The 27,144-nt window shown below is 48.5% G+C and overlaps 13 protein-coding genes across 13 annotated transcripts; 4 read left to right on the top strand and 9 right to left on the bottom strand.

Moving 5' to 3' along the window:
* Positions 1-1,588: 1,588 nt before the first annotated feature.
* On the bottom strand, positions 1,589-2,322 carry LACBIDRAFT_291529 (uncharacterized protein; the record flags this gene model as incomplete). The annotated part of the gene is made up of 4 exons (XM_001873809.1): positions 2,096-2,322; positions 1,954-2,034; positions 1,768-1,902; positions 1,589-1,715 (listed from the first exon to the last, which is right to left on the bottom strand). Coding segments are annotated over exons 1-4 (390 nt in total), but the record flags the coding sequence as incomplete, so codon positions are not given.
* Positions 2,323-3,562: 1,240 nt separating this feature from the next.
* Positions 3,563-5,883, bottom strand: LACBIDRAFT_243483 (MFS Git1p-related glycerophosphoinositol permease; the record flags this gene model as incomplete). Its single annotated transcript, XM_001873810.1, has 19 exons — positions 3,563-3,735; positions 3,789-3,808; positions 3,861-3,956; positions 4,003-4,023; positions 4,077-4,111; positions 4,167-4,197; positions 4,246-4,306; positions 4,355-4,388; positions 4,447-4,611; positions 4,668-4,683; positions 4,744-4,810; positions 4,862-5,039; positions 5,088-5,119; positions 5,173-5,254; positions 5,303-5,318; positions 5,372-5,540; positions 5,595-5,676; positions 5,726-5,754; positions 5,808-5,883. 19 exons carry the CDS (start codon positions 5,881-5,883, stop codon positions 3,563-3,565), a joined length of 1,383 nt encoding a protein of 460 aa, XP_001873845.1.
* Positions 5,884-6,590: 707 nt separating this feature from the next.
* LACBIDRAFT_170295 (uncharacterized protein) lies at positions 6,591-9,189 on the top strand. The gene is made up of 9 exons (XM_001873202.1): positions 6,591-6,619; positions 6,667-6,852; positions 6,899-7,076; positions 7,127-7,227; positions 7,272-7,998; positions 8,052-8,196; positions 8,245-8,400; positions 8,456-8,730; positions 8,783-9,189. The coding sequence occupies exons 2-9, from the start codon at positions 6,818-6,820 to the stop codon at positions 9,164-9,166; spliced, it is 2,001 nt and encodes a 666-aa protein (XP_001873237.1). The 5' UTR covers positions 6,591-6,619; positions 6,667-6,817; the 3' UTR covers positions 9,167-9,189.
* A 144-nt stretch (positions 9,190-9,333) lies between these two features.
* On the top strand, positions 9,334-11,070 carry LACBIDRAFT_300757 (uncharacterized protein; the record flags this gene model as incomplete). Its single annotated transcript, XM_001873203.1, has 4 exons — positions 9,334-9,376; positions 9,426-9,508; positions 9,571-9,605; positions 9,657-11,070. 4 exons carry the CDS (start codon positions 9,334-9,336, stop codon positions 11,068-11,070), a joined length of 1,575 nt encoding a protein of 524 aa, XP_001873238.1.
* A 156-nt stretch (positions 11,071-11,226) lies between these two features.
* LACBIDRAFT_300758 (uncharacterized protein) lies at positions 11,227-13,695 on the bottom strand (the record flags this gene model as incomplete). The annotated part of the gene is made up of 1 exon (XM_001873811.1): positions 11,227-13,695. One exon carries the CDS (start codon positions 13,693-13,695, stop codon positions 11,227-11,229), a length of 2,469 nt encoding a protein of 822 aa, XP_001873846.1.
* A 342-nt stretch (positions 13,696-14,037) lies between these two features.
* LACBIDRAFT_300759 (uncharacterized protein) lies at positions 14,038-15,091 on the bottom strand (the record flags this gene model as incomplete). The annotated part of the gene is made up of 3 exons (XM_001873812.1): positions 14,038-14,921; positions 14,971-14,995; positions 15,044-15,091. The coding sequence occupies 3 exons, from the start codon at positions 15,089-15,091 to the stop codon at positions 14,038-14,040; spliced, it is 957 nt and encodes a 318-aa protein (XP_001873847.1).
* Positions 15,092-15,285: 194 nt separating this feature from the next.
* LACBIDRAFT_300760 (uncharacterized protein) lies at positions 15,286-17,660 on the top strand (the record flags this gene model as incomplete). Its single annotated transcript, XM_001873204.1, has 3 exons — positions 15,286-15,519; positions 15,570-15,803; positions 15,855-17,660. The coding sequence occupies 3 exons, from the start codon at positions 15,286-15,288 to the stop codon at positions 17,658-17,660; spliced, it is 2,274 nt and encodes a 757-aa protein (XP_001873239.1).
* A 142-nt stretch (positions 17,661-17,802) lies between these two features.
* On the bottom strand, positions 17,803-18,654 carry LACBIDRAFT_300761 (uncharacterized protein; the record flags this gene model as incomplete). Its single annotated transcript, XM_001873813.1, has 5 exons — positions 17,803-17,938; positions 18,000-18,258; positions 18,311-18,413; positions 18,475-18,597; positions 18,652-18,654. 5 exons carry the CDS (start codon positions 18,652-18,654, stop codon positions 17,803-17,805), a joined length of 624 nt encoding a protein of 207 aa, XP_001873848.1.
* A 72-nt stretch (positions 18,655-18,726) lies between these two features.
* LACBIDRAFT_181179 (uncharacterized protein) lies at positions 18,727-20,361 on the bottom strand (the record flags this gene model as incomplete). Its single annotated transcript, XM_001873814.1, has 6 exons — positions 18,727-19,015; positions 19,070-19,415; positions 19,477-19,555; positions 19,606-19,838; positions 19,997-20,084; positions 20,190-20,361. 6 exons carry the CDS (start codon positions 20,359-20,361, stop codon positions 18,764-18,766), a joined length of 1,170 nt encoding a protein of 389 aa, XP_001873849.1. The 3' UTR covers positions 18,727-18,763.
* Positions 20,362-20,508: 147 nt separating this feature from the next.
* LACBIDRAFT_300763 (uncharacterized protein) lies at positions 20,509-21,946 on the bottom strand (the record flags this gene model as incomplete). The annotated part of the gene is made up of 5 exons (XM_001873815.1): positions 20,509-20,877; positions 20,929-20,986; positions 21,038-21,147; positions 21,200-21,765; positions 21,823-21,946. The coding sequence occupies 5 exons, from the start codon at positions 21,944-21,946 to the stop codon at positions 20,509-20,511; spliced, it is 1,227 nt and encodes a 408-aa protein (XP_001873850.1).
* A 59-nt stretch (positions 21,947-22,005) lies between these two features.
* Positions 22,006-22,942, top strand: LACBIDRAFT_300764 (uncharacterized protein; the record flags this gene model as incomplete). The annotated part of the gene is made up of 6 exons (XM_001873205.1): positions 22,006-22,127; positions 22,180-22,243; positions 22,323-22,340; positions 22,390-22,429; positions 22,487-22,610; positions 22,663-22,942. 6 exons carry the CDS (start codon positions 22,006-22,008, stop codon positions 22,940-22,942), a joined length of 648 nt encoding a protein of 215 aa, XP_001873240.1.
* A 91-nt stretch (positions 22,943-23,033) lies between these two features.
* Positions 23,034-24,655, bottom strand: LACBIDRAFT_300765 (uncharacterized protein; the record flags this gene model as incomplete). Its single annotated transcript, XM_001873816.1, has 3 exons — positions 23,034-23,578; positions 23,627-23,831; positions 23,885-24,655. 3 exons carry the CDS (start codon positions 24,653-24,655, stop codon positions 23,034-23,036), a joined length of 1,521 nt encoding a protein of 506 aa, XP_001873851.1.
* Positions 24,656-24,809: 154 nt separating this feature from the next.
* LACBIDRAFT_300766 (uncharacterized protein) lies at positions 24,810-27,051 on the bottom strand (the record flags this gene model as incomplete). Its single annotated transcript, XM_001873817.1, has 5 exons — positions 24,810-26,278; positions 26,334-26,619; positions 26,667-26,831; positions 26,879-26,921; positions 26,978-27,051. 5 exons carry the CDS (start codon positions 27,049-27,051, stop codon positions 24,810-24,812), a joined length of 2,037 nt encoding a protein of 678 aa, XP_001873852.1.
* Positions 27,052-27,144: the final 93 nt, after the last annotated feature.

Genomic DNA, 27,144 nt, shown 5'->3' on the forward strand with positions numbered 1-27,144 from the left:
CTTCTCAAGGCTGCTATCAAAAGATATCCTCCACCGAAAACGACTTTGAGCTCATTCCACAAGACGATGACGGCGACACAGCCATGTGGAATGTCGAGGATGAAAATGAAGATGAAATCAAATTGGCCAGGATGAACAGTAGGACTCTTCTCGACTCTTTCACCGTCTACTTCTAACGATCCATCTAGAATTGGGGTTAATAACACCTGAAGCTGTAACCATCGCACAGCAACTAGTCAATCACCAGAAGACGAAAACGCAGCTCATCAACGATGGGTTTAACCGATATTCTCTCAATTCCAAAGAAGGCCTTCCTGCCTGGTTCCTTGATGAAGAGGCCAAATTCTACAAACCAAACCTTCCCATCACAAAGGAGGCTGTGATGGCATTGCGGGCTAAACAGCGGGCGTTGGACGCTCGTCCTATCAAGAAGGTGGCCGAGGCTAAAGCACGGAAGAAGTTCAAGGCTGCCCAGCAGTTAGACAAAGCTATGAAAAAGGCGGAGGGTGTCAATTCGACGGCTGACATGTCAGAACGTGAGAAGGCTCAGCAGATAGAGAAGTTGATGCGAAGAGGGCTCTCAGCCGGGAAAAAGGCGAAGAAAGACATCAAGGTTGTCGTGGCAAAAGGTGCACATAAGGGTTTGAAAGGTCGACCTAAAGGCGTGAAAGGAAGGTATACAATGGTTGACTCTCGTATGAAGAAAGAGGTTTGTCTTTACACGCAGGTTTTCACGCCAACCGAACTGACTTATTCTTAAGGTTAGGGCAAAGAAACGCAAGGAGAAGGCCACGCGAAAGCGTTCTCATTAACACTTCTGTTTACGGTGCACTCAAAATATTCGACGGTGTTCTCGGCCCCTTTCTTGTGATGCTACCCTCGTATTGAAGGAGTCACATCTTTGAATGAAGGAAGCCCAGTTGGCATCGTCTGCGAGGTTATTGCAGACCACCTGTGGGGAATCAGTACGATAAACATAAGTCAGAGATTTTAATTGCCTGGTGGATGGCGGACTCTGGGTGATTGTCTTCATCAAGGGAACCCGACCAAACGACTTCTTCGCTGAACCCTAATGGATCATCCTGGCTGGGTATTGTCTGACGTTGTATACGAGAGTTGAGGGCGTAAACAACACCACTGTGAGCAACCGACATAGGGGGCTCTGGTTCAGCTCCGGCTCTATCAGAAGAGAGGCTTAAAGGCAAAAATGAGCACTTCCGTTCGTCTAGAGAAAACATGCACCAACAATGTATCCACTTGCTGATGATAGTTTTTCAACTGCTGAGGCCAATCGTTGGGATCTATGGATGTAAGATTTGTCGCGGAGAAGCGAATATCTGTATTTCTTCAAAAATATCTATGTCTTTTTCCCTAAATCAGCGAGTTATTGTAGCACTTACCGATCCGGCCGAAGAAGATCAAGCGTGCCCTCATAACCCACTTGGCAAGATGACCTATTGGTCAAAGTTTTGCCCTTAGTAGTATTGTCCAGGGCAACAGCACCATGGGTTCCTTCACGTGAGGAATCCGCGTTTTCGCCTTGTGACGTAAGGTCACCTCGCGGACTCACAACGAATTCGAATTGAAGGACTTTTCTTGTGGGTGGCCTTAGCGTTTCATGCGAAATTTTCCCCCTTTTTCCGACCGCAACATAGAGAAGTGAACAAGTTGTACAGCCTTCTTGAGGACGGGAACGGCGAGGGGCGTCGGATAGACTGTGAACGTATGTATGGGTACGAATGAGTCAAAGAAGTTATAAGACGATACCAGGGAACCAAGTCCATCCTATTGGGAGAATTGTTTATCCAATGGACAATTTTTGTAATTTCCATGGATCCTTGAAGGGGAGGCGTAAGGGTGGTTCTTTGAGGGGACGAAATGCCCAACACTAAGTGGCCTGGACTTGACGACATGAGCTTGACTTATTAAGCGTGTAAATCGTGTATATAGTACCTGGCTCTAATCACCGGTGATGTCAACGAAGTGCATTTCCCTAGCATAGCCAATAAACAACTTTTAATCTGGGTAAGTTCACTTTCCAGATTAAGCTGCTCGTTAGACAGGACGATGATCGGATCAGAACTAGATTACCCACTTGCCCGTCGCTAGAGTCACACTCTCAATTCCAACAGGCTCGTGCATGTCTTCGTAAGGGTGGGCATCAAGCCAACGGCCGACCCTACGAACTCTGAAATAACTCTTCCCTTTGGCTGCCCACAATAAAGCCTGCGCAGGAAAGAAGGGGTATAGGGAGTATGCGGACCCCAATTTAGTGGCAGGGGATCTAGGAGTAGAATAAGCCAAAGTCGGTGAGAACGTTTCCTGTGAAATTTTAGTTGCGCTGGATATATAAATATATAAATTAGTAACCTGACAGAGCCCTTGCATAATCAGCTCCTTAGCTAAAACAAGCGTGTGCGGGTGAGTTTTACTATAGAAAATCCGCAACTACAACACAAGGTTAGGAGTAGAAGCACAATCCAAAACAACGGAGCAATACCTTCTGGCTGTCAACAGTTTCCAAGAATGCCCCTGATGTTCGGGAAACATGTTGTATTAAAGCCAATGATACGGCACGTTTGACGGGTAAGGCAAACGTTTCTTGTGTTATACCCTATACCTGGTCAATGAAAGTGATTTGGGACAAATAGAGAGTGACCCACAGCTATAAAGCCTTTCACGTCCTGCTCTAGTGAACGCAAGGAACCGCTGAGCCCTTCAGCCTTGAGAGAGAGTGGCCTATCCGAGAATGATACGTGCACATTGTGCTTAAGAGATAACTGCAGCAACTGAGATCCATCTTTGAGCTCATGAGCATAAGATGGTAACTTTGAAAAATGTATTCAAACCTTTTCCGAGCAATAGGAATGATACATGGCGAGACAGAGGGAACGCTAGACCACAAAGGATAGAAACGATGAATATGTAGGAAAAAAAGGAGCTTACTTTTACTTGAAAACTCGGTATCAGTCTTCTTTCGTCGAACATCTGCGAGTGACGGCCAATTCCATTCCTGTTCCACGATTGAACGGGCACATTTCCGCTTTGTGGGCTTTGGCGGTGGTTGTAGGTGGTACAACTCCAAGACTTGGGTCAGTTGTTCTAAACTAAACGACCGAACAAGCCTTTGAACGAGTAGGTTGTACTGAGACTCGTACTCAAGCAAGGTGATTGAAGGTTGAGTTTGAGGTCTGTACCCCTCCACATCTTGAAGCGTAATCTGGGATCCAGCAGCCGCAACAGATCTGAGATGACCCTCTAGTTTGTTTTCATCTAATGGGTTCCTCGTATTGATGAGTTGACCCTTGGCCGCTCTTGTCGCTGAGAATGTCTTCAGTTCTCCAGACTTCGTCCCCCGTCGTGAACGAGTTATGTTGGCCACGGCATTGGCGTTGTGCTGATCAGCGTTGACAGTAGTCGCTGAATAACTCGATGCGTGAAACCGCGTATGCACCTTTGAGTAGCATGAACGGAATAAGGTCTGGTTGTACGCCAATGGGGGTACGGCGATTGACATATACAGGAGGAGAGAAGGACAACAAGAAATATTTAATACAACTTTTCAAGCGCGATTACGTAATTCATCTCCCTCAACCTGGTTTTCCCCCACCTCTCCTGTCCATCCATTCTCGGCTAAATATTGCATAAACTTCATATCTTCATCTGCAAGATCAACGCCGGTCATATCAGATATGAAGAAGTATGTCACGAGGATGCCTGTTGTGCCGCAAATCGCTGGATTTTACGTCAGGGGGGAACTTGAGGGGCATCTAGAAAAGCAATCATACCAGCAACAATAAATGTCCATCTGCCGTAATTTATCAGCACATAAAACACTCAAACGCAAACGGCGGATGTACTTTTTGCCAAGGTGCAGTTGAATAGGGGTGAAAGCTTGCGTCCCTATGGCAGCTCCTGCCTTGCCTATGGCAGCAGACAGCCCATAGCAGGTTCCCCTTCAACACCTCAGTTTACGATGACGAAGGTGGACAAAACACTCACCGAATCGGAGTGGCATATGATCTGTGAGGATGCAAACACGTGAGCTTTGATACTTTGAACTGAGCCCTACTCACTCAGCACTCACTAGGCCCAACATGTCTCCTGGCCCCTGTGAATTTTCTCAAATCTTCACAAGTACTATCAATGAAGTTCGAAAATCGTACCATGTTTCCGAAGGATTGCATCAATCCGTAACTAGACTCCGAAATTGAGCAGACGGTTGGACACCAACATGTCACTTACAAGATGACGAAAAGAGGTACGACTTTGGTGATTCTATCGTAGGTTAAACCGATGACGAGGCCTGCGATCGAGATTGACGATAGATAATATTTTATAATGTCCAACTTACCAAAGACCAGATAACCGCTGAATCCTAACATCATCTACATTCAATTAATGGCTTTAGGAATGAACCCATCATACATCATGCCCCATGCTCACGGTGTTGCGACGTCCAAGTGGGTTGCACAGGAGAGCCCCAATGAAAACACCAGGCAACGCGATTGCCCCCAGAAGAAGCTGCCACTCCGCTGTTCTTTTGATATCGCCGTCATGGATAACACTTGATATTATAGTGCCTGAAAACACGCCATTCGGGAAGGTGATCTATGCATGAACATGTATCAGGGAGATAATCCACTAAAGGGGAAAAAAAGAGGTACGAAATCGTAAAGAAACCTACAAGGAAAAATCAGTCATAACGGTGCCGTACGTGGACATAAAATCTGATAAACCAACCAAGCGCCACAAGTGCCTATCAATGATTTCCAGTAACGCTGAATTACCAACCGATACGGAACATGTCCTATTTTTTCAGTGAATCGACTGATACCCACTGTCAAGGTATTTTACTTACGTTTAATGGCTCCATTGCGAAACAGCCGCGTAGAGAGCATCCGCATACGAAAGTAAAATACTGTCATGGGCAGCAACATTCCTATTCCAAAACAAACTCTCCAAACAATTTGAAGGTGCTCTTCTCCCACCGCGGACAAGACAATCAAGAAAACTGACACAGCTAAAGGCCCTCCAAACTGAAATACGATCGATGGTGAGACGGCTTAGAGGACCGAAAAACGTACGCTCAAAACAAAGTTCGTAACCATGATAAAGACTATATCGAATCATCAGCAAGGAAGGGAATGAGAGCCAAAGAAGAATCTGCACCTGGGCCTCGACTATCTGTCATTGTCTCGTTGGCGGCTTCCGATGCACTTGTCGACGATGCCGGGTACTCCCCACCAACTCCCTGAACTTTCATCAGAAACTACGGTAAAACGAGTGTTGTGTTTTTTACTATTCCCGTGATTCCTCTAGAAGAACGTATCAGATTTTGTGTTCGCTCTCGATTCGAACCCGTATTCACCTTGCAAACGTCAAGAACCAGAACAATCCTGTAGGACTTCCACCCGCGCCATGAGCAGCTGTCGCTAGGGCGGCACCCAGTACAATAAGAGCGGTAGTAGATACAAGGGCGACCTTTCGTCCGACGCGATCACAGATGAGGCCCACGAGGATCTGTCCGATGATAGCGCCTATGTGATTGCATATCACTCGTTAGTATGGCTACTAACGTGAGGCAGATGCACACTTGCCAACGAGTAGCGAATTTGAGACTCGGGTTGAAACTACCGCAGTGTAAGCTTTGGGGTATAACCTTTTGAAAATAACCTTGATTGGCTATCAGCCAATTTCGCGACGTCACGGTAGTTAGCTCTACGTTAGCCATAGTCATGAGATTGTTCTGATCTAAAAGCTCGGATAAACATCTATGTGCATGAGATTTGTGTACAAAAACTTACATCCATCGCTAATCAGTCCAAATGCCGCTGCCCAGATCGTAAAGTGTGCACTCAAAATCTCCTTTCGGGAAGCCATTGGTTCCTGAACAAGCGGGTTGTCGATGCCTTCTTTCTTTTCATTGGCATTCAAATGATCAGCTCTTTCGCCAGGGAGTTTCTCGGAAGACGCCATGATGAATCGTTGGAGGAAGTCTGAGCAAGAAGCCTCGAGTCGTACTTATATTGATAGGTATCCCAGTGCACACGTGCGCCAGAGTAGCTTCGTGATACGAGAATATGCTGGCATCAACGTAGAAGGGGACACTTGATCAAACAGGTAGAGAAGACAGGCAGCGGATCCAAGTTCCCATGATTGTCCGTAACAGAGCATGCAGCGCAATTTGATCAGGAGGAACCTAACAAATCTTAAAAGCCCTCTTCTGTCGGAAAATAAGTACAGCTTTCCATGGTCAGTTTTGTGTGAGGGTCGTGCGCCGTGGACGAATGGTCTATTTTTAGAACGGTCTGCCTCACAGGGCTCGGAGAGAGTGAATTGCTTAGATTCGTAACCACTCCCATTTGATGCAGGAAGAGTTACTCGGAGACTTGGTTCTCATAGAGGGATCGTCTCCTGTAGCCCGATTGTCTTTTTTTGAGGGAATGAGGACAACAAAAGCTTGCTTGAACAACAACAGTAAATAAAGCATAATCAAACTCCGCTAGTTAGTAGTCAAAAAAAAAGTTGCTAGTTGAAAGTCAACATACTTATCGAAAATGACAGGAGCTACTAGCCAGAGCGTTGATGATATCGATTTTTCAGATATTGAGGCAAAGTGTGTACGCTTGCTCTGCGGGAATTCTGCTAATACAATTGTTTTAGATATCAAGTGCAATACGATGATGGATTCGACCATGTCGTCGTCGTTGACGGCGTTCCTATCATCGATCGGTCAAAGTTGGAGAGGTTGTTGACGAAAGTGACAAAGGAGTTTTCGAGGCAAGGTGTTTCGATCAAACATGAAGATATATTCATGCCATGGGACGACGCAACGGGAAAGAGCAAGGGGTACCGTTCTTCAACCTGCTCTTTGATTGCTGTCTAAACCTTTCAGGTTTATGTTTGTGGAATTCCGCCACGTAGATGACGCAAACCTTGCAATTGCGGCTCTGAATGGGCACCCGTTCGATGCGAGACACACCTTCAGAGTCAACTACTTCACTGACATTGAGCGGTATGCGGGTATGGATGAGGCATATGTTGAGCCAGAACTCGAGGACTACGTTCCACGGGTAAGTCGATTTTTTCTTTGTCCTCATCAAGTTGTTATTTTGTGAATTAGGAACATCTCCGCGCTTGGCTTGCAGACCCTCAAAGCCGTGATCAGTATGTAACATATCGAGGAGAGGAGGTTCTGATTAATTGGCATGGTAAACCCTCGCAGTGCGAAGTTGCATATAAAGCCGTGCGTATTTTACTTGCTGAAGAGGCTTAGTGTTGAATGCTTTTCAGGATTGGAAGGACTTTCTCTACGTAGCGTGGTCTCCCTTGGGGACCTACATTGCGACTTTGCATCGACAAGGAGTACGTTTATGGGGAGGTTCCTCTTGGAAGCCTCAGCAGCGGTTCGCCCATCCGATGGTGAAGCTCATCGACTTCTCTCCCTGCGAGCAATATCTTGTCACCTGGTCTAACGAGCCTATCGTTGTCCCAGAGGGAGCTTTGCAAGGTCCCCAATACTTCTCGCCTGACGATGAAGGCAACAACATTGCTGTATGGGATATAAAATCAGGCGATCTTCTCAGAACATTTTCCACATTTAACGACAATGACGCTCCATCATCGAAGAAACAAATGCAATGGCCCGCCCTGAAATGGAGCCCCGACGATAAATTTGTTGCACGCATCACTCCAGGGCAGATGATCAGTGTTCATGAACTTCCGGGCATGTATCTCCATGGCAAAAAAAGCTTAAAAATTGAAGGCGTAGTCGACTTTGAGTGGTGCCCACAAGGTGACAAGGATAAGGAGGACCTGGAAAAGGACGCTAAAGTGATGGCGAGTGGCTCTGCTGCCAAGACTTCAAAAAAAGCTCGCGAAAACATGCTGGTTTACTGGACCCCTGAAGTTGCAAATCAGCCCGCGCGCGTTACCCTCCTTGGCTTTCCCAGTCGCACCATTTTGCGACAGAAGAATTTGTTCAACGTCACCGAAGTAAACCGCAAGCTGCTTTCAAATGGTCCGTACTAACGACGATTTGCCATCAGTGTAAACTCTACTGGCAAAATCAGGGCGATTTCCTTTGTGTCAAGGTGGATCGACATACTAAAACTAAGAAATCGATCTTCTGTAACTTGGAAATTTTTCGGATGCGTGAAAAAGATTATCCTGTTGAAGTTGTCGAACTAAAAGGTTCCCTCCTTTCATCGTCATTAACAGTCTCCCTGATTATGTGTGCAGACACCGTTCTGGATTTTTCTTGGGAGCCGAAGGGCGAGCGATTTGCCATTGTTTCCAGCTCTGATCCTAACCTTGGCAATCCTGGGCCGGGAGTGACCACAAAAACGGATGTTAGCTTCCATCAGTTGGAACACGGCAAGAATTTCAAACTCCTACGTTAGTGGTGTTCGCATGAGCTAATAGCTGGTGACTTATTAACCTTGTTTGGTAGGTACTTTGCCTGGAAGGACTAGCAATGCAATCCGATGGTCCCCGCGAGGGCGACATGTGGTTCTTGCAACTGTTGGATCCTCTAGTAAATCTGAGTTGGAATTTTGGGATTTAGACTTCAATTCGGACGATGCTAATCGAAGAGAGGGTCAAAACACAGACTGGGGCAGTGGTATCCAACTCCTCGGAACTGCCGACCACTACGGTGTAACCGACGTTGAATGGGATCCCAGTGGCCGTTATTTAGCCACGAGTGCTAGTGCATGGACACATACGGTATGTTGGTCGCACCAAACGCGCGCTTTAGCTCAAGCCTTTTCTCCCTTAGCTCGAAAATGGCTTTGCAATTTGGGACTTCCGTGGACAAGAACTAATAAAACAAATTCAAGACAGATTCAAACAATTTATCTGGCGACCACGCCCGATCAGCCTATTAACAAAAGAAAAACAGAGACAAGTTCGCAAGAACCTCCGAGAGTACAGTCGTGCATTCGATGAAGACGATGCTGCAGAAGAGAGCAGTGTCAGTGCGGAACTCATTGCCCTTCGTAAACGACTCGTGGATGAGTGGAACGCATGGCGCACACTTCAGAAGAAGGAACTAGGTGAGCAAAAGAGCTTGAAAAGTCAGACTGCGAGCGAGGAAAAGGAGGAAATCGAAGTTTGGGTTGACGAAGTCATTGAACAGATAGAAGAGGAGGTTGTGGAATAGCGGAATGACATACTTTGTACATCAGACTCGGAAATTGCTCGAAAACGCTCAGAGCAAGCTCCAAGATAAGTGGCACCGAAAACTCCCACGGGTTTGGCCGAGTAATAGAGACCCTAAGATCTTATCAGATAAACCTGTTACAACTACAGGCGTCTTCGCTAGGGTTTATGGCGCCTTTGAGTACACCATCTTCGGTTTTATGGGCCACAGGTGAATGAACGTCCTGTTGACGTCGAACAGGTGCTGACGTGTCCCGCAGCGTCGAAGGAGTGGGTAATACAGCCTAAGCCTAAACCTGGCCGCAAACCGAAGACCGACCTAACAGTTAAAGCTGACAGCGAGGTACGTGCATTTGGCATGTCTTCGGATGAACGTCCAATTCAATTGGAATGCATATTATGTAGTCGCAAGATGAAAAAGGTCGGCGTGTACAGAACAGGTGGGTGAATCTTCTAGTGGTCAGACTGCACGGTTTCTAACTGCAGCGTAGAGCCGCGCAACGTGCATTTCGTGAAAGAAAGCAGGCTCAACTTGCTGAATTACAGGCTCGGATTTTGACCTACGAGCAAGGCGAAATTGATCGCAATGTTGCCTTACAAAATATTGCAAAACGGCTAAAGGAGGAGAATGAAAGGCTTCAACACGAAAATCAGGCACTAAGGGAGAAACTTGCAAGGGTAGAACAAGCAGAATTTTTCAGAAGTGGAAACGATAACGACAGGAAGAGGGGTCGAGATGGTTCGTCCTTGACGGTTGGGTCTTCTTCCGTTCTTCACTCAAGAAAGAAGTCTCGCAAAATATCTGACACTTCTTTGGAGAACCTCGGAGTGTCATCTGAGGCGCGCAATTCTGTATCCTCGTCGCTAGTATCGTCCCCGGATGCCAGTGAAGTACCCGACGATCGAATTTCACCCCTGGCGTATGTATTGCAATCCGAATCCAGTCCCACTCCCGTCAACAATATCCTATCCTACTCATCCGGCGCAAAACTTATGGATATGGAACATCTCGATGACTTCTCGAGGTTCAATTGTGGTTTCTGTAATGAAACCACACCCTGCGTTTGCCGGGAAATCGCCCACCACATTGGTGATGGAGAATTGATCAAGGCCGAAGGTTTTCCTGAAGAACAGCTTAGCGCTCAATCAAGTCGTTCTGCCTCCCATCCAAGCCCGCAGGTCTCGTCGATTTTAGAGAATCTACCTGCTTATCAACCCGCTGTCCCTCTTCGGCGTCGATCGAGCGGTAATTCAGCCAAAAGTCCCATCTTCCCAATACACTCGCAATTGCAGCGCGCAGCTGAACCCACGTGCTCGGGAGACCCTTCCAACTGCATGGCCTGCACAGACGATGATTTCGGCAAGGCGTTTTGCTCAGCAGTGGAGGTCACGATGTCTGGGACTGCCTGCGACAATTGTAGTAGCCGACCTCTTCAAGGCGCTCCTAGTGACTTTAGTTTTTCAGCGTCAAGCATGAGCTGTTGTGGGAATCCTCTTGGCTGCGAAGGATGTATCGTGCCCACACCCCGTTCTTCTGTGGGTTCAGACTCGTCTCCTCTCGAAAAGACGTTGGAGTATATCCCAACGAACGATGCGTGGCGTCAATTGAAAGCCCATCCGAACGTCGAGTTTGCGGATCTGGCCCTCCTTGCAGAGGTGGTAGCCAGCAGATCCAAATGTACTGGGCCAAGAGTGGTCATTTCACCTTCGCCCCCCGATCGCTTTGTACCGGAACGAACGCCTTTCTCTCAAGTGGGGGGAGCACAGACGTCCACTGATCAAGCTCTCTCTCAACGTGGCACTCAAACAGTCTTTTTAGAGTGTGGGCGGAAGCGGGTCCGCGAGGTTCGCAAAGAGGCTGTCCAGGATGCTTTGCGTTTGCTGGACGCGAAGTTCACTATTTAAGTAGATGTTTAATAGAGGCATCGTTTACTTAGCCGCTAGGATTTCATAAAACTGGAGTATGGGGGGGGACCTTGGTTGCAATAGATGTCCGCAGATAGATTTTATTCTGGCACCGAACTGAGTACCGAGAGATATGCCGTGTAAACATACTACATACTACGCCTGGCTACGAGCTCTCGCCGGACGTTGTAGGTTACGACAACGCTTACGGTTAAGTGGTCTTCGTCTGTCAATGAACCATAATTTAGTCACGTCGACCAGCTCGCGATATATCTGTAACCGTTGCTCCTTAGACACTGTCGACCTGGTGTTCGAAGGGTTGGAGTGAAGAGAACGGAAATGGGAGGCTAATTCCTTCAAAGGTAAGTCGCGGATCGATGCTGGAAAGGATTGGATGTAAGGCCACAGAGTGATCAGCACTTTTCTAGCCATGGAACCTGACCCCACAGCGTAAAATGCGCTTGCCACCGCATCAATGGACGGAACGTCGGGCACGATTTCTGACGCGACCATATCCTTGAAAACCTGGAGGGAAAGACGGGGATTCCCCTGGCGGGCGTGACCGACAATGAGAATGGTGAACATGACGACATTGGGTTTGATTCCGGATTGTTTTGCCGAATCCAGCATATCAACAGCAGCTTCGAGATCACCTGAGCGTGCGTATCCTTCCATCAGGGCACTGAAATGATATTCGTTTGGATGTATTCCACGAGCCAAAAGGTCGCTGAAGATCTCTCGAGCCGAGTCCATGTCTGATTGTATCACCGCATCATGTCTGATGCGCAAGGCAAGAGCTGGTCCATCACTTCTAACATCATGGTGAGCCAAGGACGCTAATATGGGTCGTGCTAGATTCTGACGCCCCAAATGTGGGACCAAATCAACCCCAGCAAGTGGGTCCATTGAAGACGTGGCCGTAGAGAGCCACAATCGCTTCCCCGCTGGCTGACGTTGAGTCTGGGAGTATTTGCGAGCAAACGCATTCCAGCCGGAACCGTAAAGCAGATATTTCTCATGGCGTAGAATGCAACTTACGAGGATGTGCAAGTGCCGGAGAGTCGGGACGATAGAGGGTGATAAAAGTTTCCGCAAAACTCTTAGAAGATCCCTCGGTCTAGCCTTTTCAACCTGATTTAGATGCGCAAGAAGAATCTCAACGGTTTTTTCGTTTGGGGCGACGTTCGTAACCTTCATGATCCGTAAAATGTGTTGTACACACCCCAATCCATGGGCCGATAATAAGCCTTTGAGAAGGGAATTGAAGACATGCACGTTGGGTAAAACCCCAGCAAAGTGACTCTGCAGTGTGGTAGGTGAAGTTTGCGACATAAGCGGCTTGAAAAGCCGCGTGTATTGCTTATCGCATACATCTGCGACCAGCTGGACCGCGGCGGGTCCTTGCTTTGCCGCGAAGTAAACGTTTATCAGAGACGCCATAGTTCTTGGGGTTGGGGCAATGTCCTGCGAAACCATTGCGTCCAAAAGTCGAAGTGCGCCTGAAAGATCGGAATGGCTGACTCTGTGATTGAGAAAATTTTCAAACGTTGCAGCATTGGGTTTGAGAGGTCCAAACGACGGAGGCGGGGGTAAACGTTTTTCGACGCCAAATGTGCCATCGCTGCCAAAGACGACCCCGAAGATAGCCTCGATGTCTGCCCTGTGGAATAGAGATAAGATTCGGTGGGTATTGTAAAGATCTTGTGAGTCTAGGTGAGTACGTATCAAGTTGTTGGCAACGCTTACGGCCACAACGGGATGCAGAAGAGATAAGTTCGCTAGGGCCCCCTCTTCTATCTGAGGGTTCGTACCAAATGATCGATAGTAATTGGCGATCGTGGCATGGGTAGACGCGTCTGGAGGGAATCCAGCATTGTCCATTGCATGCAAACAGTCCTTGGCTCGAGCGAGGTCGTGATTTCGAATATGCCCAGACAGGATAAGGTGGAACGTTCGTCTGGTTGGGGTAATATGATGCCTTTTGAAGTCTTCGAGAACCGTATGCAAGAGGTTGAAAAGTTGGACCTCTGTCAATGCACGAGCACGCCAATTCAGCAAGCGAGAAGTGGTTCTTCCGGTGTGTTGTTTTCCCTGTGCGACGAGAGCGAGGACTAGTCTCCACTGTTTTGATAACGCAAGCTGGAATGTTGCACATTCGTAAGCATTCTGCTTCATGGAGCACCCGAGGTGGTGGGCGAGTCTCAAAAGGTCGAGCGACCGTTGAGGGGTCCGAGAACAAGCAAAATTTTCTGCCAACTTTCGAACGCTGTCCTTTTCTAACAGAAATTCCGACACAGAAGGATTGGCGAGGATGGCGTGGATGGACTTTGGGATCTCCCTGTGGGCGGCGTATTTGGTTAGCACATCCTTGATTAGGGCAACAATCTTGGGAGGCATGTCTATATTGGGGACTTTGCGTTGAAAAAAAGCGTTGTGATTGAGGGGCCTCCTCGACGTTGGAGATGCGCGATCCGGATGAGCTTGGTCCGGGCGACGGGATGCATTGAGGGCTACTGTCCGACGAAAAGGCATGAGTGGTGGCCGCTGAACGGAAGGGTCGCATCTTTTGAAAAGCACAAAATGATCGAGATGTTGCCTGCGAGCAAGAACGACGCTCTTGAGCATGGACAACGCTCAGATTATCCTGTTTTGAATTAGTTTGATATTAGAGGATGTAAGTAACAGACAAACCTTGCTTTAGCAGATATCAGGGTACCTGCGCTATTCGCAGCATAAAAGCTTGCGTTGCGGCTCCCCCCAAAACGACCAACGATAGAAAAGCTTTCCCAATGCTCGTTGTTGTCAAATACGACTGTCCATTCCCTTTTTTCTCCGCCACGACATCACGTGGTTGTTTTGACAACGGCACCAAGGTACACTACTTAGTAAGTACTATCACTACGCTCATCCCATTAAGTCCTAAATGTAGGCTATGGTAGCTGCTTTAGTACAAGCTCCCGTCCCCGTCTATTTCGACACAAGAATCTCGTTCTCCGTGATGTGAAATGTAAATTTGCCAACCTGATTTGCACTGGAGGTGCGAACCGCGCCATGGAATATCTGCGTCTCTTCTGAGGGTTTTCCAGGGTGCTCCGCCGAAAGTGTAATATGGTGGGTCAATGGAAATAATTCAAAATCCTTCGTTGACCCAACAAACGGGGAGGGATATGGGTTTAAATGTTGGTTGAAGAATCCAGTTAACGGTTTATTTTGTGCGACGAGGCCCCAATTTGTCATGACCGTAATCGCACCATGAGAGAGCCTAATTTCTTGCAGCTTCGATAGAATGTGGTGCAAAGGATTTGGATTTAATCTGGGATCATGAAGTGGTGGACCAGATCGCAATTGTTCGACAGTCAAGCGGTCTCTCCAACAGAAAGTGCTCACGGAATCTAGTGCAATCAATCCCAAATCGAGTTCTCGGAAATGAGTTGCATGGTACTTTGGCAGATGGGCGATGGTTGCCGCAAGCTGATTGGAAGATGTCGGACGGAAAATGTGCAAACGGTCAAGACACTTCGCAGCGACCAGTGGGACTGCATGGGCTGGAATTAGACGCGTCAAACGATTTGAGAGCAGTTGCTTGAACCGACGAATATCGAAGGCTTGGTCCATGTCTAAAACGTACGCGACACGTTCCCAGCCGCCAAGTGGGGCAAACAGATGCGAAGACGGCAACAGGCAGGTCGCCAAAAGAAAGTAGAGGAGATGTGTTTTGCCAGACCCTGGAAGACCTTGAATTTCGATTACATCTCCTCGATTTAATGAAGAGTAGGGGGATGCATGGTGGAAAGGGGCTGAGAAGAAGTGGGCATCGAGAGCTGGTATCAGAGTTGAACCCGGAGGTGCTGCTGGAGAGGTATGTTAAATAAGTGCGGAAATCGTAGACGTGAGGCTCACTTTCATATTTCACGGCTGAAAGTAACTGTTAATGGTCGTTTCGATGCTGCGCCGAGTGGTTACTGTCGCTTACCTGGATCAAGGACTCTGACCGAATTTCAGCAAGGACTCTGGTGTCCATTGATAAATTGATTACAACCAAGACAGCCGCCACGACCTCTCAAATCACAGCGACGTCTCTTACTACTGGGTCGTGCTCTCAACTATCTCATTTCCTCAAAGTCTCTTCCCTCGCCGTGGAAGGCCTTGACGCTAAATTACACATAGAAACCACCACGAAACGACCTTACATAACGACTTACTACACGCCGTAACATGGCGACGACCTCTCCAAAGACCACGACAAGGCGCTCTCCACCATCTGCTTCCCCAACACCATCTCCCATCACTCGTGGTGCTACTGCACGTTCAGCTGCCTCGCCGCGCACCCCTTCTACCCTCACTCCTGCTGCGTCGCGTCGCCCTCTTTCTAAAGGCCCAGCAATCAATGGAGAGACCCGCGAATTCCTCTCAGCATCCCTCAAGCAGGAAACTGATCAGAAGGAACAGGTGTGTCCTTTGTCTTGTCAACTCGCCTTGCCACTCATAACAAGACATAGCTCCTGGTTAAATTGCAGAACAGGGATCAAACCATCTCAGGGCTCACAACAGACAATGACAATTTAACTTCGGCTCTCAATGCTGCAGAGGCGAGAGTCAATGAGCTATACGCTGAGCAGTCTCGGTCCGAGATGGAGCTTGCCCAACGAATAGATATATCAGAGAAGCTGAGGGCACAAGTCCGTGAACTGGAGAAGGAGAAGAGAGATTTACAACGAAGGTACAATGAGCAGGTTAGATCTCCCCCTCAAAGGCATATTCTACGTGCGTTAATTTTTGCTTAGACTGCAACATTTGAAGCAGAACGTCAAGCCTTCTATGACAACGAACAACACCTCAAGTCTCGCATACAATCACTTACTCAAGCTCTCAAACGCTCTGGTCCTCCACTTACCCCTGTTGACACAGAAAATGCAGAACCCGATTCAGAGGTTGAGCTGGACTCTGAGGAAGATGCTCTACGATCTCATACCGACGTTGAGGTTCCACCCCAAGATATTAACGATCCAGAAAGTGAACCCGCTGAAATGACCGCTTTGAAACTAGAACTTTCTACCCTGTCTACTTCATATTCGTCCCTTCAAAGCACTCTTGTCTTGTTGCAAACACAGCTCGTTGATCTCAAACGTGTCAACCAGGAGCTACAGGAGGAAAACGAAAGTTACATGATCCTCTTGCGGGAAAAGACCCTAAGTGGCCAATTTGATCTCATGAAACAGGTCGGTGGAAGCAGGATCAGTGATGATGAAGATGATGACGACGACGACGAAGACCAAGACGACGGCAGTGCTGCTGATGTAGGCAGTCTACGAAGTATTGGGCGAAGCACCCTTGACCGAGTTGACGAGGAATCAGGGGAATCTCTCCAGTATCTTCACGAAAGTGTTGACTTGGACCAAGGATTACTATCTTCATCTCGTAGTTCTCGCCACCCGAGCCGACAAGGCCGGAAACGTACTTTGTCGAACAACGCACCGCGGGGGGAATCTCTCGCTGACTTGCCCATTACTGGCCCAGGACTCGATCTCGCGGCAGAGCTTGGCCGCGCAGAGAACAAAGACATCCTTACCAGCGACAGTATCGATGATCGAGACCGCTCTTTACCTAAAGGAAAACGAAGCAAGAAAGGAACTGACGGGCGGAAGGTTTCTGGTTCTGATCCACTATTGCCGGAGGCTGGCAACGACATTGACGCCTTGCGAACCGAAGTCAAATCCCTCAAAGATGCCAATAAGGCATTGTCTTTATACGCATCCAAAATCATCGACCGGATCATTGCGCAAGAGGGATTTGAACATGTTCTAGCAATTGATTACGACAAGGAGCCACGGACACCGGCGACAGCAGGACCACATTCAATTCCCCCGAAACTCCCGCCAACTCAGCCTAAACCTCGACCGCAATCAGTTATTGTTGGTCGCTCTACATCTAACCCCAATCCTGCGATCAACACTCAATTGACATCACCAAACCTCACCAAACCGCCGAACCCCAAAACTCAACGACGTTCCATGTCCTTCGACTGGAAATCGTTTTCTTTTGGCGAGAAGAAGGTAGAGCCGAATCTTCGCCCTCTCACGTTAAAGCCTGGCGCTAGTCCCGTGACAGGTGCACGGAAACTTGAGACTTTTGAGGACGAAGAAGACAGGAAAGAAAGAGAGCGTTTGAATGCCACAATGAAACTAATGGGCATACAACCTGCTGCCCAATCTCCATTGCATGCCCCTCCCACTTTAAATAGGGAGGCAAATAACAACCGTCGCATTTCGCTGTTTGGGACGCGAAGCAATTCGGAGGCTTCATCCCATCAATCTACCTCCTCTTCGGAGCTGGCCGGAAACGCTCATGTTGGACTAGGATTTTCACCTGGTCTTACTCATGAAGCTCTAGAACGCGCTGAGGCAGAGAATTCCCTGGCTGCGCTCGATGCGCACGAAAGGGGCCTCAGTGCAGATATCGCGCGAGGTGCGAGTGGAGGTTTCACAGAAATTACCCCAAGAAGCCTCGGAAGAAGAAGCCGGAGAAGTGCTGGAGGCAGTGGCAGTACAGTCTGGAGTGCTGGGATGAGTGGGGAAGCGGGCGAAGACTAGCTCGCGACTTCTTGGTTAAGCGGATTTATACCCGCCTTTAAATTTGTGGCACAACTGTATTCTTTTGTTGGTTGTTATAATATTATATCGGAACCAAGTACTAAGTCTAGAATGTTTACCTCCCTGCTAAAACAATTCGGACTTAGGCGTCCACGTTAAGTTCTGGCACTTGATGTTGGAGTAGTGTATTTTGTGCATGAATACGGATAGTCTCAAATGGCGAAGATGAAAATTCTGGGTTTTGAAGGATAAGTGGATGGCGGAGCCGCTCCAACTCACTGTGAACAGAAGCGATTCCTTCGTGAGATGCAGCATCCTAGTAGACTGGAAATAAATTACAGTGCGCGCTTTCGCTGTGATTTTGAGAGGGTTGATCCCTTGCCCTCACCAATCATGCTTCGTTTCGTATTGCGTTTTGCTTTCGGGCCACCTGCAGACTGGTCAACTTCAGTAGGTTGCTTCGTAGGGTCGTCATCTTTTTCAAGGGCGGCGATAGCGGTCTGCATTTGTGAAAGGCCACCCGCGATTTGCTCCTTGGCTTTGCGCTTTAGGCGTCGATTGTGGGATTTAGAATATGGCGAGTTTGCTTGCCCAAACTCTAGATGAAAAAAGTCATACGGGTTCAAAGCCCAGCATGTGTGATCTCGTACTTTGGAGAAATGCTTCACGCCTCAAGTTTTGTTTATCTTTCTTGCTGAGGACCTGGCTTGTCGCCGGGTCGGGGCTAACCATCAACTGGAGAATCTCGTCGCCCTATATCAAAGGTCAAGGTATTCTGCGCCGCTCGTACTGTGAAGCCTTTCAGCGTACGCACCGGGACATCAGCGGCCGTACCAACTGTCACTGGCTTAACTGCATTTTCTTGGACTGCATATTTGCGCTTGCTAAGCTGCACCGACGGTTGATGGCGAGTAGCACGAGAAGGGCGTTCCTTGGGCTTACACAATTTGTTAGAGGTGACAATGACAGATGCACAAGGGGTCAGGCTCACCATAGACTCGTACTTATATCGTCTGCACACTCAAGTATAATATTCATACACAAGATCGATCTCATAATGCAGTGCTTGGCTTGCTCCCGCAGGAATAACAGATATACAACATCTAAGTTACGGCGCCATGCTCTAGTCTACGATTGTCCTCCGTTTCACTACCATTTCCCAATCCCAGCGCAATAAAACTGATTAAGACTAAAGCCGCTCCAAAGATCACTTGGGCGTGAGTATCTTTTCCACGAATAAAATCCCCAAGTACCGCAAGAGGTATCGTAAGGCTGAGGCCGACCGTAACGACGAGAGGTGTGGTCTTCAACATTGCCAAAACGTAGAGATAATCGCTGGAAAGCGTGATCGCCATCTAACGTCTGAATTAGCCCTTTTCTTTGAACATCTAATATCGACCACGGCTTACGTTGATCAAAACTCCAGTCAAAACCTTGCCACCTCTCGGTAGCTCAAAAGTCTCTCCGCCGGTCAGGTGGAGGACAAGACCGACGGGCCAACACATCACCACGCTAAACAGTCCAACAAATCCAAAGAAGAGCTGCATATCAACTCTGGATTCGGATTTGATGCGGACCTTGAGTAAAATGACATATAACGCGTAGAAGAGCGCAGATATCAGTGCAAGCGTGTCTCCCAGGATAGGATGTGGTAAGCGATGGGTCACTTGATGTAAGCTGGAGCGTGAAGCTGGACCAGAAGGTTGTTGCGAAGATTTGGAATCGGACAATGACACTAACACGACCCCGGTAAAGCTATAATTGCGCGCCATAAATTCGGCGGCAAGTAGAGCACGGAACTGCAGTTGAAACCTACCTGGTAAACACGGCAGCCACCTTGATGATTGTCAATTTTTCCACTCGAAACAAACGACCAATTCCAAGTGTAAAGAAGCCTAATGGGCGCTTCATCGAGTGTAATCGTCATATTAAAAAAGGAGCGTACCACTCGTACTGGAAAGCACCGTCGCGCTCGCGACACTGGTATAGTCTAGAGAAGCGTTGACAGTCCAGTTTGCAACGAACCATAATAAACAAAAAACAAGGGCGAGATGACTCGTTTCCTTGGCCGTTAAGGCGGGTAGGTTACCCTCCGATATTGGTATTTGGTCAGCAGAATCTAGCTGCTCAAAATGAGCCCAATGAGAAATGAGGGATGCATGAAGTTGTCCCCTACAACTTCACTGTGGCTAGGTTCAGTTGCTAATGGCTGATAATCTTCAGCCAGCCTGATATCATCACGGAACCGGTTTATTTTACGACAATGACGGACGCTGAGGCATACTCACCCTTGTGGTTTGAGATCGCCTGACCCTCCCTTGAGACGGCTCCACCACCACTTCCCAAGCCACGGTATAAGATAAAAGGAGAAGGCACTGGTGTTCATGTATGTGACGCTGCACGGTAAATGAGAGTCCATGCTAGCTGAGCGTGATGATTGGAACGAACAAGAACGGCTTCTCGTATCCACCCTCAAAAAGGTCCTATGGGCAATGGATGCTAAGGTGATTGGAGGGAACAAAAAATCACAGCTTACCTGGGTTACAAAGTTTGAGGAGGTCCAAAGAAAAACAACCACCAGAAGCAATACGAGTCCAAGGGCGTAGTTCTTCTTGTCGAGTCGGGCCCGGGCAACAGAGTTGTCCTGCGAGACCCCAACACGAATGGGGCCGCGGTCGTGAGTTGGTGTTAAGGTATCCATCTCGAGGTCAGCGTGGTTGCCAGTAGGCATTCATTGGGATTTGAGAGGGATTTTGATTTGGAAGTTGTTTGGAAGCGACTCGAGAGAGGAAGGTTGAGGTCTCGTGATTAATCAAGTTAAAAATAGTACATATACGCAGGATTTATGCTAAGTGGTCGGAGTATACGTTGAAGGATGATATTTAACCTTTTCAACGACACGAAAAAGACTGATCACAAGGTTCATGCAGTATGCGATGAGTCCAACGCCAACGAGACAGATTAATGATAGTTGGGCGTCGCATATTCGATCACCAATAAAACCCTCGCTGTTTGGTATGTCACTCGGAGGTCGGGGAAGTTTGTTGTACCAAGCTGTGCTCGAAACCGAGGCACAGGGAATCAGAGACGTGAAGAAGTTATCGAAACACAGGGAGAGTGCTGCAGACCATGCGCAGATGAATAAGACTTCAGACAGGGTGTGAGCCAGTTTGGCAGATGTGCGCCAGAGCCCCAATGGACGGCCAAAATATTCGAGCTTGTCAAAGTGGTAAGCTCAGTGACCCATAGGAAAGTGTCATCAACCTACGTAGATCGCTATCATCACATGCACAAGAGTCAAGGGGGCGAAAATGATGACTACGGTTCTGGAAGCGTCGCTTCAGTCCGCTATTCAGGTGACCGGGTTTGATGCTTACGGTGAGCTGCCTACGGCTCCCATTGCATTATGCTTGAACTCGATCTCTCTTATTCGGATGGCCATGCCAAGGGCAGCGGTCGTAAACGCAATGTTTATAAAGCGGAACAACTGAAAGGACAAGTCGTTGATACGGGCGTTGAAAGGGACGGCATGAGCTTACCAGTGGTACATATGTGTTGGTTAGAATGAAATTACGAAGCCGCCGTTTCCTTTTGCCCCAAAGAGAAACATCCTTGTTACTTTCCTCATCTTCATCATTTTCATTCTCAAACGGGTAGGAGTTCTCATGATTGCGTAGCGGCCCCTGAGCTGCTAGACGGGAGGACCATGGTATATCCCAACCAGGAGTCACGGCGTGAGCTAAAGTATATGGCGCGGAAGGCTCGGATGGGAGGCGAATAACCGGTGGGATATGCTCTCCAGGATCGGTCTCTTTTTCCTTCCCTTTACGAGTGAAAGACGCTCCTTCACGTGCGCTCGCAGAAGTGGGAAGCCATGACATTGAGCGATCCCTGAAATTCCTCCTGACGGGCCTAGGAGGGCCGGTGTCGATATCAAGGGAGGGGTCGCGTACTCGTGGGTGGGTAAAAGTCCACCATCTAGACGGTGGATTGGAGGCATTGGATTGGAGTGACGCAATATCTGATTGACGGAATTCTGGATGAGCGCCATGTATAGTGTGATCTGCTTTCTCTGTAGGTGATGGAGGCTCGTCGCGAGCCCATGCTATAGAGTGTAGGGGGTTTCAGACTTTTGATATGATTCTAGAGGGTAGAAACGAACGAGGAGAAGTAACGACTGTGGTGACCGGAGGTGGTGGGCGACGTGCGCTGCGTAGACTAGTGGACTGGTTTAGACTTGTGGTTGAGGGAATAGAAGGAGGTTGGTGGCGAGAAGAGCTGGACATGGGTGTAGCTTGTATAGAATTGAATTATTTGCTATTACACAGCTCTCGCTTCATCCACCATGGAAGAATCCATGATCCCGTCACTCTCAACAGGCATCGTTGGCTCTCGCTTCGTCTCTCAGGACGAAGTAGACACAGCAAGAGCGAGACGAGACGAGCAGTGGAAGGCGGCCTATGCTCGGTAGGTTGCTTTTTTTTTCGGAACATTTGCCGCTCACCTCTCTTCTAATTAGATTGGGTCAAGAACCGCCACCTCAGCAACAAGAAGATTCATACGATGGAAGGAGTCTGGCAGAAGTGAGTAATTCGCTGCGGTTCATTATTCTCTTTGTTGTATTCACTTCCTTCTGTTGGTCTCGATATAACTAACGCATAGAAACTCGCTGCAAATCGGGTGCGTCTGCACCTCTTCTCATACTCTCTAGTCCCTCAACCACCAGCAGATCGCAAAACAAGAAGAATGGGAAGAAAAGACCAAGCTCGGTGCGAAATATTCGTCGCACGTTGTTACGTTTGCCTGCTAACGCAACGACCTCGTAGCCAACCAATTCAGAGCTTTGGAAGAGGATGAAATTATGTTTCTCGATTCTATCAGAGAACGACAGGAAGAAGAGGAGCGTCAACGTAAAGAAAAAGACGGCGAGGAAGTAAGGGGCTTCAAAGAGTATGCTTCTCGTTCTCCCAGCCCATGTTCTTGATTTTGATTCATGCGATAGGGCAGTAGCTGCTCGAGCAAGCGCTGCTAATAATCCTCCTCCGATACTGGGTCGGGTTGCGGAGTCAGCGCCACCTCTAAAGCCTCTACCTGTTACGAAAAAGGACCCGAAGAAAGTATTAAAGGGTGTCGTTGTCAAAAAGAAGACAAAGACACCAATAGCCTCAGCTTCGTCGGCGGCTTCAGTGAACATCCGGAAGGGGAAGGACAAAGAGGGAAAAGCCAAGGGTGTTCAAGAAGATAGTACGGAGCCAGATTCGAAGCGTAGAAGGATAACTTGATTTGCATCCACGACACTTATCACATTTTGTGCTTCTAATTAAGTTACTGCATACGTTACAATTTGCATCAATCATATATCTAACCCCAGAGTTATCGCCGAGAAACGGGACTGGGAGTAGGTGTCCATCGAACACGGTTCAGTTCCCTCTCCTTTCCTGCACGTCCGTGCCAGTCAGCCACTCTCTCCATGGCCTCGGCTCGTTTCGCAGCTGCAGCACCCATTGTGCTCCGTTCTAAAAGCCTCCTCGCAGCTGGAGTCAGATTCCCTGCCGCTTCCGATCGTCGAGGCGTCCATGAAGGGGGCGGCATATTGCCCTTCCTAGTAGCAACTGAGATTCCTGGAGGGCGTCCATGTTGTCCCAAGCCTAACAAACCAGCCTTTGCGCGTAAGCTTTTGGACGCATTATTCGACAACCTATGGGAAATAGCTTCCCGAGAGGATATCTCAGGAAGGTGGAAAGGTGTACTGGGAGCTGGGAGTGGATCTTCGCCCTGGGATATGATGCGAGGAGTTGCATCTAGCGTACCCCATGTCATTAGTTGCTTCATGGCGGCTGGCCCAAGTTCAGATGGGGTGGGTGAAGGAAGGGTGGGCACAAGAGGGAACCCCTTTGCGGTAGGCAAACTGGGGTGATCTGGATTAAGATGAGAAGAAAATGCTGGAAAAGTAGTAATGAACATACACGGAGTGCCGGTGATCGCTGCTTTGATTCGACTGTGTGTCGGGCTTGGAGGGGCCGACGAACGAGGAGTCGAGATTTCGTGTTCGTGTTCTTGGAGTCGTGTATTGCCATATTTGATGACTTTGGGGTGACTCGGGGCAGATGACAGCGGTTGATGATATGGAGAGACATCTGCGTCTGGAGGAAACATCAAGGAGTTTCGAGCCTGAAGGAAGTGTTGAATGCCCACCGTCAGTGAGAGAAAAGTAAGACACGAACCTTGAATGTCCAACCATCTACGCCTGCTGAGCGAGTATCTTTCTTTGGAGCCATCACATCGACCTGCTCTCCCTGTGGCTCTTCCTCATTATCCGCTAAGATTAATTCCTTGCCCGTATCCTTCTCGATATCTTCTTCTGCCCCTTTATCCGTTTCAGTGCCGTCTGTCAATAGGCCTGCTGGTGTTGGTGTCTCAATCATAAACTTCTCTCTCACTCCGGGTACGGGAGGTGCCTCAATAAGCATTTTCTCCCTGTGTTCCACTAAACGTTCCTGTTGCGCTTCCACGCGCCTTTGTGCCTCCCATGCCCAGCCCCACTTTTCCTTTCGCGTTCTGTTCTCCTCGTCCAGTATTTGAGTAAAACTTGAATTGTCCTCGGAAGTGTATCGAGCTTGGAATGCATCCAGACTCAATTCAGTGTCATATTTCGGCCGCTTGTTTGGCGGTTCGCCCCTTGGTGTTCGTACCGGAGTTTGGGATGGGCCACCACCAAAAGGCGTCTGCGAGGGAGTCTGATATGGGGCTCTGCGTTTTGTGGAATTCAGCGGGGTGGCACTTATTTCCTCGAGACGAAGAACTGAGGCATTAATCAAGTGGGGATCTTGAGAGTGCAGAGCGTCCAGGTAGTCGTTCGTTGCGTCCAGATGGACCAAAGAAGGGAAAAAATCCCGGGCGATAATCTTGGAAAGAGCAGCTGTGTATTCATCTTCGTCGAGAACAAGTTGATGATTGAGCGACCGTTCTTCCAACGACGGCTTTGGTGTTGACATTACTGAAAGTTGGTGGAGGGGAAGCAAGTCACGCAGTGTCACACAAGTCTAGTTTAAATACAACAATCATTGTGCGTGAATACTTATAGGAAACGAAAGGAACGTAGATATTGCTTTACATAGGTACTATCATAATGTGTCGTCTGAAAAGGTATTATTTACCGCCTGTAGTACTTCCCGACCTTGGTCGTAAATCCTGGATATCGAGCGCGTTATTCGGTTCTCCACTGCTCTTCCTGCCAGATAGTCCGGTGCTGCTGGGTCGGCCTATCCGACTTTTCGACAAAGCCGCGTTTCCTGACGAAGTGGGAAGCTTTGGAGGTCGCATGGTAATATTTGTATGGAGTCCGAGAAAATCGGGGAGGGCTTTAACATCCTCCTTGGCGGGTTTGGTTGGGTTCGACCCCAAACGTGGCAACGGAGGCATCGTGGTCGGGCGTTCACGTTCCGTCGATGAAGGTGCATTGGTGCTTTGTCCCAATGAAGATCGCTTTAGTTGATTATATGGGTTAGGTGCTCCTGGACCCGTTGAACGCTTGAGCCCGAGACCAGAAGAAGGTGCATACAAACTACTACCCGACGGTACTGGTAAAAAGGTCGGGGTCGCAGGGCGTGAGGCTGTGGTTGGTGAGGAGGCCGCAGCGCTCAAGCTATTTGCAGAAAGGCGGGACTGAGGACGTCGCAATCCTGTGCTTGCAACGGTCTGCGCAAGGGAACCGGGTCTTCCCGTACTGAGCGACGGAGAGGGAGGCCGACCATTCGTAGAGGCGGTGGGGCGGAACGCTGTTGGTGCTGTTGGGCTGGACAATCTTCTTCTATCTTTCTGACGGTCCTTTTCCTTGTTATGTTGCGGCGAAGGTGAATCCTCCATGATCAAGACCCAGCCAGAAGAATCTCCTTTAACGTCCTTTCTTGACTGTAGTTCTGCTTCACTATCCTGGCTACGCCTCGAATCGACGCTTTTCCTTTGAGATTCCCAACTTGTCTTAGCTGTGGAAGCATTCGATACTGATGACGATGAACTGGCAGAGACTGGAATAGGGGACGGGGCCATAGTGTTGGCACGACCGGTGATGCTCGCCATCCTCAATCGCGGAACTCGAGTGTGAATTTTTTGTTCCAGATTTTTCACTCGTGCGCGCATTTCAGACACCATCTGAACTCCTTTATTCTTGGAAGACGTTCCCGTTATGGCGGAATTTGTGCTAATAGTCCGCAGTGGGGTTCCACGAGTGGTTGGAACCCTTGAGGTTGAGTTCGAAGTCGAGGTAGATGGGCTATACATGGACGGAAGTGTGATTGAACGGGAAATGTCAGACGTTTTCAGCGGTTGGAGAGGACTGTTCTTGTTCTGCTGGAAACTGGCGCGCTGGAACAGTGTAGATTGGAATGTTGAACGAGAAGAGGGTGTTGCTTTGGGAGTAGAGTACATGGAGTTCACGCTGTCAGAACTCGGCGACAAATCCGCAAGCTCGAGATCGGCAGGGGGTGCCGTTTTAAGGAGATTGTCATCCGAGGCTGTGGACGTAGCGGGGTACTGGACAGAAAGACTCTTCAACGAGCCGTTTTCCGTGGACAACGAGGCCAGCTGGTCCTTCAAAATTGAGATTTCTACATTGGCATCTGCAATTTTCAAGTTGAGAGGACTTAGATGATAAGAATGAGTGTCGGCAGATACCTCTTAATTCGTCCTTGAGTCGTTGGGTTTCTTCCTCCAGGTTGGCCTTCTCCAAGAGCTCGTGTTCTAATAGAATTTTCTCTTCTAGCGCACGAGAATACTTCGCCTCCATGTCAGCTAAACTTGAAGAGACAGCGCGTTCATTTCTTTCTAAATCGTCATTGCCCATCTCGAGCTCCCGCAAGTGAACTTTAGTCTGTTGGTGTTTTTGTCTTAATTGATCTAATTCACGTTGTAGGGATGTCGTCGTAGTGTTGTGGGTAGTTTGAAGGGACATAAACTTGGTCTAAGGAATGTTAAAGGGGCTTTCGCTTGATGAAAACTGTAGCCCACCTTCCATTCATCCCGTTCATTTTGAGATTTAGCCACTTTCACCTTCAGATCCTGCTGTGCCTTTTCCGTCCTCTGCAACTCGTTTTCGAGTTCAGCCTCCAGTTCCTTGCTCGCGTGGTGAAAGTCGTCGAGTTCAGCGCGGGTTTCAGCAAGCATGTCAAGTACCTTGAATAGATAGTGAGATAAAATGTAGTGTAAAACACCGAGTATACCTCATTGTACTTTTCCCGCCAATCCGTACTCGTTGCCGCGTAGCTAGGTGTGACAGCCATGTAAGGCAAGGCATTGAGAAGATGACGCGACTGACGTGCCTGATGCCATTATCCTCGAGAGAGGTATACCTATCCTTGCGGAGGGGATCCGTCGGGGACAAGACGGCGGTCATGAAAAGGAGGTACGGAAAGGAGGAAAAGTCTTGACTTGCTGCCCTACGTGGTTGCTAATAAACCAAATGTTGCCTAATTTAGCAAAGTCTGAA

The sequence above is a fragment of the Laccaria bicolor genome, genomic scaffold (genome assembly GCF_000143565.1).
Source record: "Laccaria bicolor S238N-H82 LACBIscaffold_1 genomic scaffold, whole genome shotgun sequence".
Classification (NCBI taxonomy): domain Eukaryota; kingdom Fungi; phylum Basidiomycota; class Agaricomycetes; order Agaricales; family Hydnangiaceae; genus Laccaria; species Laccaria bicolor.